Here is an 11,406-nt window from a genome sequence, read left to right on the forward strand (position 1 = left end):
TGAGAAGTGTAGGAGCGAAGGTTTTGTCAGAGTCAAGTTTCTATTCGCAGGGGTAGAACCAGAGGCACCTGCCAGCAGTGTTGTGCTGTGTCAGCGCACGCACGTGCGAGGTGTAGGTGCTGCTTCCTTTCTTGTACATGCCCTACAGTACCTTACTCGGGCCTTTGGCCTGACGAAACATGGTGGTGAAAAAGAACTTGCAGCTGCTTGTCACTGCCTGTAACCGGTAAAGGGGCGGCATGCTAGGGCTCCTAGCACAGCACGATTGCTTCAGCAAATTACTAGAATTGACTGTAGCATCCAAAACTACATTCTCAAATATACTAATTCTAGTAGTTCTGGCAGTTATACTGCAAGTCCTGTGAATGTACTTGGTCAAACTGATTAATAACGCCGCCATGCAGACATTTCTCCTTCATGCATATCTATTTATTGAGCACCAAGCCAGAGCATAAAACGAAAGTCATAAGTCCTAGATGTGCCCGATTTAGAGTGATGTAGTAGACCCGCCCATGGTCAATGTTTTACGGGAAATACAAAATCTCACTGACAGCCCAGAGCTGATTGACTACGGACCTATAGAAAGCCTTGTTGAGCCACACTGACCTAGCTTACTTATAAAAGAGGACCCAGAAGAAAAGCATTTTATTCTGAAAGGCATCCTACGCCTTTTCATCGGTCTCGTGCTGTCCGTCTTGAGGGCGCAGTCTCCCCACAGCCTACCCAGTACAAAAAAGCTGCTTCCAGGCCCCTAACAAGCTGGCGTCATCGGCTTCTTGCTAAAATACAACCAGAACTGGATGCATCTGGCTTTTAATACGGAAGCCTCCATGCGCAATGGATCCCTTAGGTGCGACCGCGTCCATCATCGCTATTCTACAACTCCCAACTGTAGTGGCACATTATTTGGTTAGCGCCAAGGGAACCACGAAACAACAAAGGCGGCTCCATGAGGAAATTCGTGGCTGCGAGGACATGCTCCTCCAGTTGAAGGACATTCTAGAGAACGAGCGACCAGACCCAACACGTGCACTACGTATTTCACTCCTTGAAGGACCACACAGTCCTTTCAAGCGGTTTGAGACGTTATTTGAGTCAATCAAGGTTAAGTTAGACCCGAAAAAAGGGGTGACCAACGTATTTTCTTCCTTGGCTTGGCCCTTCAACGAGAAAGATGTCAATGAGTTGATTTCCGCCATACAACGCGAAAAAGACCTTTTGCAGCTGGCTCTGGAGAATGACAGCCGGTAAGTTTACCCCACTTCTCCCAGAGTCACAACAATTAGCTGACTCTTAGGCCTAGACACCCACTGAAGGGCTTCATTCAGACAGCCGAAGAAAACCACAAACGTTTGATCGAGCTGATGCAAAATCTCAAACACGATTCGGATCACCAAAAGGATCAACTTAAAAGATTGAGCACATCACTTCAGACCACTCAAGACATAGTTTTCGGTAGCTTAGACAATCTTGGTAATGCTCAGACGGCAGATCAACGACGCAAAATCCTCGATTGGATTACACCAATGAACTTCACGTCAGACCAAGAAGATCATTTGAAGCGACTTCAGCCTGGTACCGGCCAGTGGCTCTTGGAATCTGATCAGTTCCAAGGATGGGTACGGGGGAGTAAACTGTCATGGGATTGTTCATGAAACTGGGAAAAGACCTACCCTTTTACCAGGTGAGCCCGAACTTGGCCTTGCCCCTATCCGTGTGGCATTGCATGAGCCTGACGATATCATTCGAGAGGAGAGTCGGGTGAACTACTCAAGGCTGGTCACAGTTGAATACAATATTAAGGTCCTATCCATTGGGAGGGTTCTTTCTGAAGACTGGGACATTGTAACAGATGCCGTGGACAAGTACTGGTAGGGAAAAGCACATGGTGGGAAAAAAGCAGGGAAGAGGATTAGTCACCATATTATCAATTCCTAGCCGCAGTATATCGGAATTAGGAAAGGTCCACGGGGCCAGTCCACCATTTATCACAATAGCAATTTTACCCAGCCTGCCTTGTCCAATGGAGAAACTCTCGTCTCTTTGGCGAATACATCTAATTTAAGGAAGTGGATTCGCAGAATCAGGTGTACCCTGTCGATAATGATACCGAGAGAGGCAAAGATTTCTACGGTTTTCTCAGGGCACCTATCGAAGGCCTTGGCGTCCCGGATTGGCGGGAACAAGAGACGCACCTCATCAAGCGCCTTAACATGACTCCGATGCCTATAATATGGATTCTTCACCATTGGCACTCCCACTTTCATTGAAAGTGGGCGTTTCGCCAAACCGTCGGCTCACATCCCCTACCCAATATGGTCCACGTCGCTTTCGGTGAGCCGAGCGTTGCGTGAATTAGCCATTGACGGGCGTGTAGGAGTGTTGTGCACGGACAAAGATTGGGCTGAACAAATTACTACTTATCCTTAGTACATGGGGTCGGTGAGAAAAAGTCGGGCTGGGGTGACGCACTCCATCAATGCCTACCAACGAAGTCGGCGAGACAAACTCGGACCGGCGTGACGACTCAACCCATGCCTATTCAGATGGTAGGTTACCCTTGTTTCTGCCAATTAGTATACGTCTTTCAACAGAGATGGCTTAAAAACCAGCCAAGGTCTGCTTGGCCCAGAGGATATAAATTACACAAATGACCTCCGACTTAACTTTCAGAACACCATCCTCCTCTTAAGACCTTTATTCTTCATCAATACAAGCAACATCTATCACAATTGCTTCTAACCCACCGGGAAAGTGCTGCACCGTGGGAACCCTCCACAGGTAAGGATCCGAAACTAAGTCAGTACCCTCTAAATCTGACATCTGTTTCAGAGGTCAACCCACTGGCAAGTCTATCAAGATTGATGACAACACCGAAGCCTATCTCGCAATTGCGCCGGGGGGTATTGCCCATAAGGGCATTGGAATTCTATATCTTCCAGATGTCCTTAGCCTGTGGAATAACAGTAAACTTATGGCCGACCAATTTGCTGCCAATGGCTATACTACCCTTATTCCTGATCTCTTCAATGGTGATGTCCTGCCTTATCCTATACCTGAGGGCTTGGATATTATGGAATGGATCTATAACGGTGCTAATGGAAACAACCCTCACACACCGGCTCAAGTCGACCCCGTCGTCATCAAGGCTATCAAGGTTCTCAAGGAGATACTTAAGGAGCAGGGCACAGTTAAGATTGGGGCTGTAGGATATTGCTTTGGCGCTAAGGTAAGGCCATGACTATCCCTTGAAAACACTTGGCTAATCAAGTATCAGTATGTTGTTCGCAACTATAAGCAGGGTATTGATGTTGGCTATGTTGGCCACCCTTCATTTATCTCTGAAGATGAGCTTGCTGCGATTACCGGACCTCTTTCTATTGCTGCAGCTCAGACTGATAGTATCTTTCCCGCTGAGCTTCGATACCGATCTGAGGAAATCTTGATCGAGACAGGCCAGCCATTTCAGATTAACCTATTTTCTGGTGTTGAACATGGCTTTGCTGTCCGTGGTGATCCTGATGACCCCGCTCAGCGATTTGCGAAGGAGCAGGCTTTCTTTCAGGCTTTGCAGTGGTTCAATAATTATCTAGCTTAGGAAATAGCTTCTATATACAGCAAGCTCAATATATAAAGTCGAAGGAGGTTGCAAACAGTCTTGACGTATAAATCTAATGATAAATATACCTAATATGACAGTAACAGGTAACCAAGTTGGTCCATACACCACGCTATAGTAATGTCATTTCCAGAAAAACTAAGTAAGCACTTATGAGGCATCGACTCGTATCACAGCCTCACAGGGCAATATTCTCAGAAGCAAGCGGTAGATGTTTGTCAACTCGAAATTTGGCGAAAGGCGGAAAATAACAAGAGGGCCAGTAAATCGTGAGGATCAAACTGGCGAGGGCGATCATCCTGCAAATCAACTTAGCTTTCGTACGAACGACCTGTTTATTCAGTGCCATACTTACATTCCATCCAAAACGAGGAACTCTTTCTCGATACGCATAAGGTGATTTCCCCAGCCGCCAGCCAACTCCGGTATTCTGTAAATGCAGCGTATAAGCACGAGGAAGTAGGCGATAGTGAGAACGATAGCGAAGGTCATCACTTTCTGACGAGATACCGTGCCGTTAGCCTTGCTTGTCTCATACTGACTCGTACCCTGCATCCGTCGAACGTGGCGTCTCTGATATCGAAAGATATAGAAAGCAATTAGACAACCACAAAGTCCCATCGTGACAACCTGAAAGACAATACCCGCGACCATGATATGATTGCCGAGTTCAGCAACACTATCCCTCCCACCGCCCGTCCCAGCAGACGCCACGCCGCCACCGATAGCTTGAATAACAATCGACCCGGCATCGCAGCCCACGAATATCCATGGGTAAAAGTTTGGTTTGAGCGGAGAATACTGTGGGCCACAATAGATGATGAAATGCTTCAGGGTGAGGTAGATGGCAGCTGCAATAAAACATGGTCAGACGATGAGGAAAAGCATTTGTATGATGAAGCCACCCGAGGACCATGGATTTTGATGCAGCATCAAGCGACCAACATATCCAAGCGCTTCGAATAGAGTGCCGGTAGCGAGAGCTGCTGTGTAGGACCATGTCTTGCAGCGTATTCCCAGATAAACTTGGGCAACGAAAAGAGATGAGAAGAAGAGGAGAAAGAATACATTGCCACCAAGGTTCGGATAATAACCGTACGTGGTGTATTCTATAGGACACTCAGGAGTAATCTTGGTGCAATCAGAAGTATCAATAGTTGCCCGCGCCAAGACATGACCTAAGGGAGCGGCGAGCAGGGCAGTAAAGGGAAGTTTCGAGAGCATCGTGTATGTTTGAGATGGATAAATAAGGGAGCATTAGCTCAGAGAGAAGAAGGGAGAAAAGAATGTCATTAACCACATATCTGTAAGAAAAACATCAACATCCAAAAAGGACGCCCAATATATATCATCTGGATTCCCAAAGCAGTACGTAGCACACTGCTTACTCGGCGAAGTCTCGTACCTAAAGCGAGTATAACTCGTAGCCCCACAACGCTTCGGAGGTGTCGGGTCGCTATTAATGGATTTACTGGCGTCAGACCCATTTACGTAAGCCAAGTAGCAACGCTTAGCGCGAGCGGTGGGCTCTTGCAACAGCTAAAGTTTCGCTCTTCTCGGATTCATTACTCTTGTTCACTCCATTTTAGAACCGTGTCGTTCCCTGCCCGAACCAAAGATACTCAATTGTCGCTATTCTCGTAATCTGCGAATATGACGACTCGGCGGGCGCATACAAAATCCCGAGCCGGGTGTCAGCAATGTAAACGCCGGAAAGTAAAGGTTGCCGAAGTACCATATTTACCTTTTGCTTCGTCTCCAATACTGACAACTCCTGCAGTGCGACGAAAAGCGCCCTTCGTGCTTCAACTGCACACGTTATGACACTCTTTGTAGCTTCTCATACCCGGATCCATCGGCTTGTCCAACTTGTGGACAGGGCAGGAAAAGACTTGGATTGCAAGGCCCAATAGCCAATGCAAATGCGTCGCACTGTAGAAGCAGCCCTCATAATTGCAAACTGGCTTCGAGCTTCGACTGCGGCGATACGCACGCTCCCCAAGACCATGCGGATGTATTTCTCCATGCAGTCTACACCAGCCCTCTACCGATATCTGAGCAAACTACTGACACTGCTCTATCGGATTTGCGACGTCATGACTTCGAGCTTATACACCATTTTCTCACTGCCACATACTTAACCATGGGGCTTCAAGATGATTTGCGCAGTGTTTGGAAGACGGCTATCCCTCAGCAAGGTTACAGTCATCCCTACGTAATGCATGGCATAATGGCGATATCTGCCCTGCATAAGGCTTACTTACTATATAACAAGGCTGATAACTACTTAACGCTTGCCGCGTATCATTATACGCGTGGACAAGCTGACTTTAGGAAAGACTTGTTGGCAGTTACAGACGATAACTGCAAGCCAGTATTCTGTTTCTCGTTGATTCTTATCCTGTACATGTGCTCCGTGCCTGTTACGCGCTCGCCGAGGCACGTTATAGAGAATCCTATACAGGCCACACTAGAATTGTTTCTTGTCTGCCGGGGGTTGCGTGAGACCACTAAGTCGCATTACGACCGAGCGCTCAAGTCGGATCTATTCCCACTCGTGAGATCCTCATGGCTCACTGGAGATGATGATCCGCTCAAAATCCCGTCGGTCGCCCTCCTGATGCCCATCGGTATATCCAGTACTAATGTTAGTTCATGCTTAGAACGCCTTCGCTTCAGGGTTCACCGCTCCCGGCCGACACCTTCGAAGCGATTAACCATCTGAAGGACTTTCTACACAGACACGTGGATATGATACATATCGCAGAAGCCGAAGATGCCCTTTCCTGCTTGCGCGTGACGGCTATGAACGTTGCGATGGCAGGTATCAACGTGGAACTGGGGAATGTAGTCCTATGGCCGCATCATTTCTCGGATGCCTTTATGGCTGATATGAAACAGCTAAGGCCATACGCATTACTGATACTCGCTTATTATACGCCTATCTTGGGCGTAGTAGACCGCAACTTTTGGTTTCTCCATGGCTGGAGCAAATATCTTCTTGCAGATATTGAGTGCCGTTTGAGAGATTTACCTGATTTTGCAAAAGGTTTAGAATGGCCAAAAGCGCACGTTACATAAAAAAACTTAGGGTAGCTAAAATTGGCATCAGATAGTCAATATTTGACTAATATTGGCTTACTCTCTAGACACTTTGGTTCTTTGGTTCTTTATAATGGCGATGACAAAGGCATCATCAAGTACAAATAGATCTTTATCTCGTTACCTTTCAGAATTGATTAGTTACTTGTTCAAATCATATCAATAGGTCGCTACTTGAAAGTATCTCAAGATATTATACATGGAGGGTGGTGAATCCGGATCACAATCATCCTCTACATAATCAATATTCAGGGCTAAAGAATAGCACACAGTGTATATATATTCTCTCCACTAGATTCGTGAAACAGCCATCTTGGGAGAAATGACATACTTGCATTATGTTACTAAAAATGAAGATAGGTGCTGTCTTGCCTTTTCAGCGTCCCAGTCTGCCAGAACTCGATCCTTCGATTCTTCCACTTTTGTCTTTACCAGCACCTCCATCGCTTCTCGCTCATCCTCCGTTAACAACTCCACTCTGGCCTTCCATAGTTCCTCTGTTGGGATACCTTCTTTTCTCTTGCCAAAGAATCTTTCGTCTAGATATTTCCAATATATGGCGTCGAAGGACCAGCTCTTTCGAGCAGCATAATTCAGCCAAAATCTACCAGTAGCCCAACTCTCCCTCATATAGGCCGAAAGCAGCAAATCTGAACCATTCTTCTTCTCAAGCTCTTCCATAACGGATAGCCAGGTCTCAAGCCGTTGTTCGTATGTACTTGCCCAGTCTTCAATGCCGTCATCCCACATCTCGGGCACCTCAAGTAATGACCACCATGGTGGCTCCAGCGTGAATTGGGATGGGCCAACGTAGGCGAACTCCCAATCTATCGCCCCGACAACGTCGTTCTCATCATTGATGAGTACATTCACTGGCCTAAAGTCGTCTGACCAAATACGGAATGAGCCCGAGTTATTCGGTGACGGCAATGTTGCACTGGACTGCTTGGAAGAGGCGGACCAGTCATCGTCACAGAATCCAAATCTTGAGAGTCTCTTCTGCTTGGCAAGTCTGTGAAATAGCTTTCGCGCGACATATTTTGTTCTGCAGTCGTCTTCCGAAGATATTATGTCATTATGTTGAAAGACAAGCGTTGCCATCTGCATCTCGGCAAGTACGGTATACCACTCATCAGCAGTGCTGTATGTGGTGTCCTCGGACGGAAATATGGAAGGGGGAATGTTGGAGAGCTGGAACATGTTGTTCATGTTAAGAGTGATTGGTCGCCCCAGTACTTCATATGTGCCTGGACTTGGCTCAACGAGAGCACCGATACGTGGGAAGGTCGGTCGGGCAAGCTGTAGGACGCATTCCGCCATCTTCGAATATAGACCCTTGAGCTGTGTTTCCGAGATTTTTCGATTCAATATGGGCGCATCGTTTGGATCATCACGGGGAGCCTCCAATGCATGGCTCATCCCACGCCGGGTGCCAAGATCCTCAATGATCATGTATGGTCCAATGTCGTCATCAACACCATGATGAAAGGCCTTGGGCACAGGGAGTTGCGTTTGTTGTTTAATGCAGGCTGCTGTTGCTACCTCGACCATTGTCTTTTCTTCTGGGAACATCGCCTGATCAGGACATGGTAATCGGACGAGAACTTGAGATGAGAGGCCTTCTACTTTGAAAGGGTAGACGACATTGAAGCCGCCAATAATCAACGGGGTGGCTAGAGTTGCTGGTCTCCCAAAAGTTCGGCTGGCAAATGCTTCAACTTTACGACACGTAGCGGATGCTCGAACGTGTTTCTGAGCCTTTTCCCAGCGCTCATCGCTCTGGTCCCAGGCCAGGCTATCGGCGTCCTGCCTGGCATCCATGATAATGCTGAATCTTTCGCGCGTGTGATTGTGTATGCAAATGGTGGCCTAATTGAATGCGAGTCAGATAAACGTGATCAACCAATTAACAAGAGAGGTTACTTGCAGTTACCTCCACTACCTTGAGGTGGGGAAATGAGAGCCTGGGGAAATAAACAATTGAACCAATGCGCCTGCGCACAAGAAAGGCACTAATTGAGGAACAGAGGAACACCGAGTACTATTGGCGTTGTTAATAGGGTATCTAATCTCTGATGGCCATTCTACAGTACGGTAATAGATCAAGTAATGATCCTGCGATTAGTCGCTCACTTTTGAGACCTCGGAAACGGTTGGAAATATGCAAATCTTTGAGATATTCTAACATCAGCATATACCAAGAAGGGCTTCCCAAATCAGGCTCTCATCCAGATCCTTGTCTTATCACCCCGCATGGAATCCTTTACCATAGCACCAATCACACCAAAACCTTTCAGCCTCACGCTTATCACCCAAGTTGTACTACATTACAACCTTGCCACCTCGCTCTGCATATCACTAACCCCTCCGCTGATCCCTCATCTCAGGCAATCCCAAACCACTCATGTACTGGGGATGGTACAGCTCCTGCGGCGACCGCTGCGGCGACGTATGCATCTCATAAGCAAACTGAGTGTTTGCCAATTCAGGCATGGGAGACGGATATGCAGGCGGCTGGGAATACTCGCTTCGGCTGGGACTCGAGGCCCAAGTGTCGCGTGCCCCAGCTGGCAAAGGGGTTGGGGTGGTGGCCATGAAAGGGGGTGGCTTCTGTGCTGTTGCAGGGGCTTCGCTGTTGGCTGCATAAAATTGGCTGGGCTGCTGTGTCTGATTTGCAGACTTGCGTCGTCGCCTCCACAAGAAAAAAGCAAGTAAGGCAATCAATATCAAGCCTAGGCCGCCACCAACGGCTGCACCGATAATAGTGCCTTTGGGGGTACCACCATCGCCAGAGCCTGATTCTGAAGAACTTGCTGCTGTGCCCGTCGGCCCTACTGTGACGGTGGATTGACCTTGGACAAAAACCGTGACGGTCTGTTTATGTGTTGTGGTCGAGGTTGAGTACTTTGTTGTCCATTCTGTCTTTGTTTCTGTGTCGGTGATTGTTGTCGTTGCCTTTTTCGTCTCGTAGACTGTTTCCGTGTCTGTAGCTCGTCTGTGGATGGGGATTCCTCGTCGGGCAAGCCCGTCAGCAAGCGCATTGAGGCTTGCAGCTGGGCGGAGGACGATCGGCGGTATTGTCTTGGTTACGGGAGCGTCGCGGTCGAGGTGCTTATGAGGCGCTGCGGGGACGAATCGCTTGTGTTTTCTGTCCGAGTCTGTAGCCGTATTCTTCTCGGTAGGTTCGTCACCTGTAGGGCCTCGCGATACCGTCACAGATACGGTGGTCTCGATGGTCGACACGGTCTTCACGGTCGTTGTGCCATCTGTCGTAACGGTCTCGGTGTCGGTTTCAGTCGCCCATGAAGTCGTTGTCTCGGTTACAGTTGCTCTGGACATTGTCAGCTGAGCATCAAGTGAATGTTAAAGGCCGCCTCACGTGGGGTTGATGCACGTTTGCGCATCATTGTCGCACTTCTGGTCTTCATCACAGCACTGACGAAATTAGCAATGGTTAATACAATCATCACCATAACTCACAAATGGCTTCCCGACTGAAGGATTGCAGCATGTCGCATCAGCATCGCAACAAGCACCCCAACCTGGATCTTTTGAAGTTCCGCAACAGCTCTGTCCTTCAAGGCAGCAGTTACCTCCAGGGTCTGCCCGGCAACAAGACCTGTTGTCAGCACAGCACCATCCATTGGCTTGGGTACCGCAGCACTGAGGAGTAGCTTCTGCGCATCCGTTGTCGTTTCCGAAGCATTTTACGAGTTGATCTTGGCGACGAACAAGAGGAAGATCCCAAGTCGGAAGTTGGGATGCCAATGGAGCGAACTCAAGTCGCTTGATCGCGCCTGGTCTAGTCCACTCCTGTACAAAGTGTTTGACGTCTTCGGGGTTTGTAATATTGAGATCTTGAATGCTTTGCTCGAGGTAAGTGGAGGGGGTTGAAACAATCAGGCCCGGCAAACAAGCAAAAGCCCATGAAAGCCATCCTAGACGTGTCATTTTGAAGTCGTGGAGCGCTGTCGATAGTAAATTGAAGGAAGGAAATGAGATAAATCAGTCGAAAACAAACATTGGTTCAGCCTAAATATGCTGCCTCCTTTCTCTTGAGCCGTTATCCTTGTTATGCTATCCCTGGGGCTTCATGTCCCACCGACGCCACGCGTAGAGATATCACACCGGTAATGCAACTAGTGAACGCCTGCATGCTGACACGATAAGAGAAATACTTACGCCACCCAGTACATTTGGCGAACTGCCAATGAGAGGGTCACGTTGACAGCCTGATTCAAGCTGCAGATCAGAGAAAGGGAGAAGAGGTATTGAATGTTAATAGTCAGATCCATCAGTCATCCGATCCCGTGACCTAAAATTTACATTTTGTCTGTCCCGTCAGTTCTACTTCTTCAATCAACACACAATTCACATTTCAATAATGAAATCTATTCGAGTTTCCATCAGTGCATCGAGTCGGAGCTCACATTATGACTTCTCCTTCTATGAATAAAGCAACTTGGATGCAAGCATGAGGAAACGAAAACAGAGATTGATCCTTTAATTACAGAAATGCTGCTACACGTTGTACCGCCATAACTCCTTGTTAGCTAGAAGGTCCAGTTAACTACAAACATATTTGACTGGAAGACTCATGGCAGCCAATTAGACTTCGAGATCTTATCGTATAAGGCGCGTAATATAAGTATCAGTAGCAGTTTCTATTAACTTAAAATAATACT

At 47.6% G+C, this 11,406-nt stretch overlaps 5 protein-coding genes across 5 annotated transcripts; 2 read left to right on the forward strand and 3 right to left on the reverse strand.

Annotated features, from left to right (window-relative positions):
* Positions 1-837: 837 nt before the first annotated feature.
* FSUBG_13356 (ankyrin repeat) lies at positions 838-1,875 on the forward strand (the record flags this gene model as incomplete). Its single annotated transcript, XM_036678238.1, has 4 exons — positions 838-850; positions 896-1,247; positions 1,304-1,629; positions 1,685-1,875. 4 exons carry the CDS (start codon positions 838-840, stop codon positions 1,873-1,875), a joined length of 882 nt encoding a protein of 293 aa, XP_036531184.1.
* Positions 1,876-2,479: 604 nt separating this feature from the next.
* FSUBG_13357 (hydrolase dienelactone hydrolase) lies at positions 2,480-3,598 on the forward strand (the record flags this gene model as incomplete). Its single annotated transcript, XM_036678239.1, has 4 exons — positions 2,480-2,549; positions 2,718-2,781; positions 2,833-3,229; positions 3,278-3,598. 4 exons carry the CDS (start codon positions 2,480-2,482, stop codon positions 3,596-3,598), a joined length of 852 nt encoding a protein of 283 aa, XP_036531185.1.
* A 199-nt stretch (positions 3,599-3,797) lies between these two features.
* FSUBG_13358 (parasitic phase-specific PSP-1) lies at positions 3,798-4,843 on the reverse strand (the record flags this gene model as incomplete). The annotated part of the gene is made up of 3 exons (XM_036678240.1): positions 3,798-3,918; positions 3,975-4,420; positions 4,565-4,843. 3 exons carry the CDS (start codon positions 4,841-4,843, stop codon positions 3,798-3,800), a joined length of 846 nt encoding a protein of 281 aa, XP_036531186.1.
* Positions 4,844-7,057: 2,214 nt separating this feature from the next.
* On the reverse strand, positions 7,058-8,542 carry FSUBG_13359 (phosphotransferase family; the record flags this gene model as incomplete). The annotated part of the gene is made up of 1 exon (XM_036678241.1): positions 7,058-8,542. One exon carries the CDS (start codon positions 8,540-8,542, stop codon positions 7,058-7,060), a length of 1,485 nt encoding a protein of 494 aa, XP_036531187.1.
* Positions 8,543-9,079: 537 nt separating this feature from the next.
* FSUBG_13360 (uncharacterized protein) lies at positions 9,080-10,672 on the reverse strand (the record flags this gene model as incomplete). The annotated part of the gene is made up of 3 exons (XM_036678243.1): positions 9,080-10,052; positions 10,202-10,398; positions 10,454-10,672. 3 exons carry the CDS (start codon positions 10,670-10,672, stop codon positions 9,080-9,082), a joined length of 1,389 nt encoding a protein of 462 aa, XP_036531188.1.
* Positions 10,673-11,406: the final 734 nt, after the last annotated feature.

The sequence above is a fragment of the Fusarium subglutinans genome, assembly GCF_013396075.1.
Source record: "Fusarium subglutinans strain NRRL 66333 chromosome Unknown NRRL66333_c0000333, whole genome shotgun sequence".
NCBI lineage: Eukaryota > Fungi > Ascomycota > Sordariomycetes > Hypocreales > Nectriaceae > Fusarium > Fusarium subglutinans.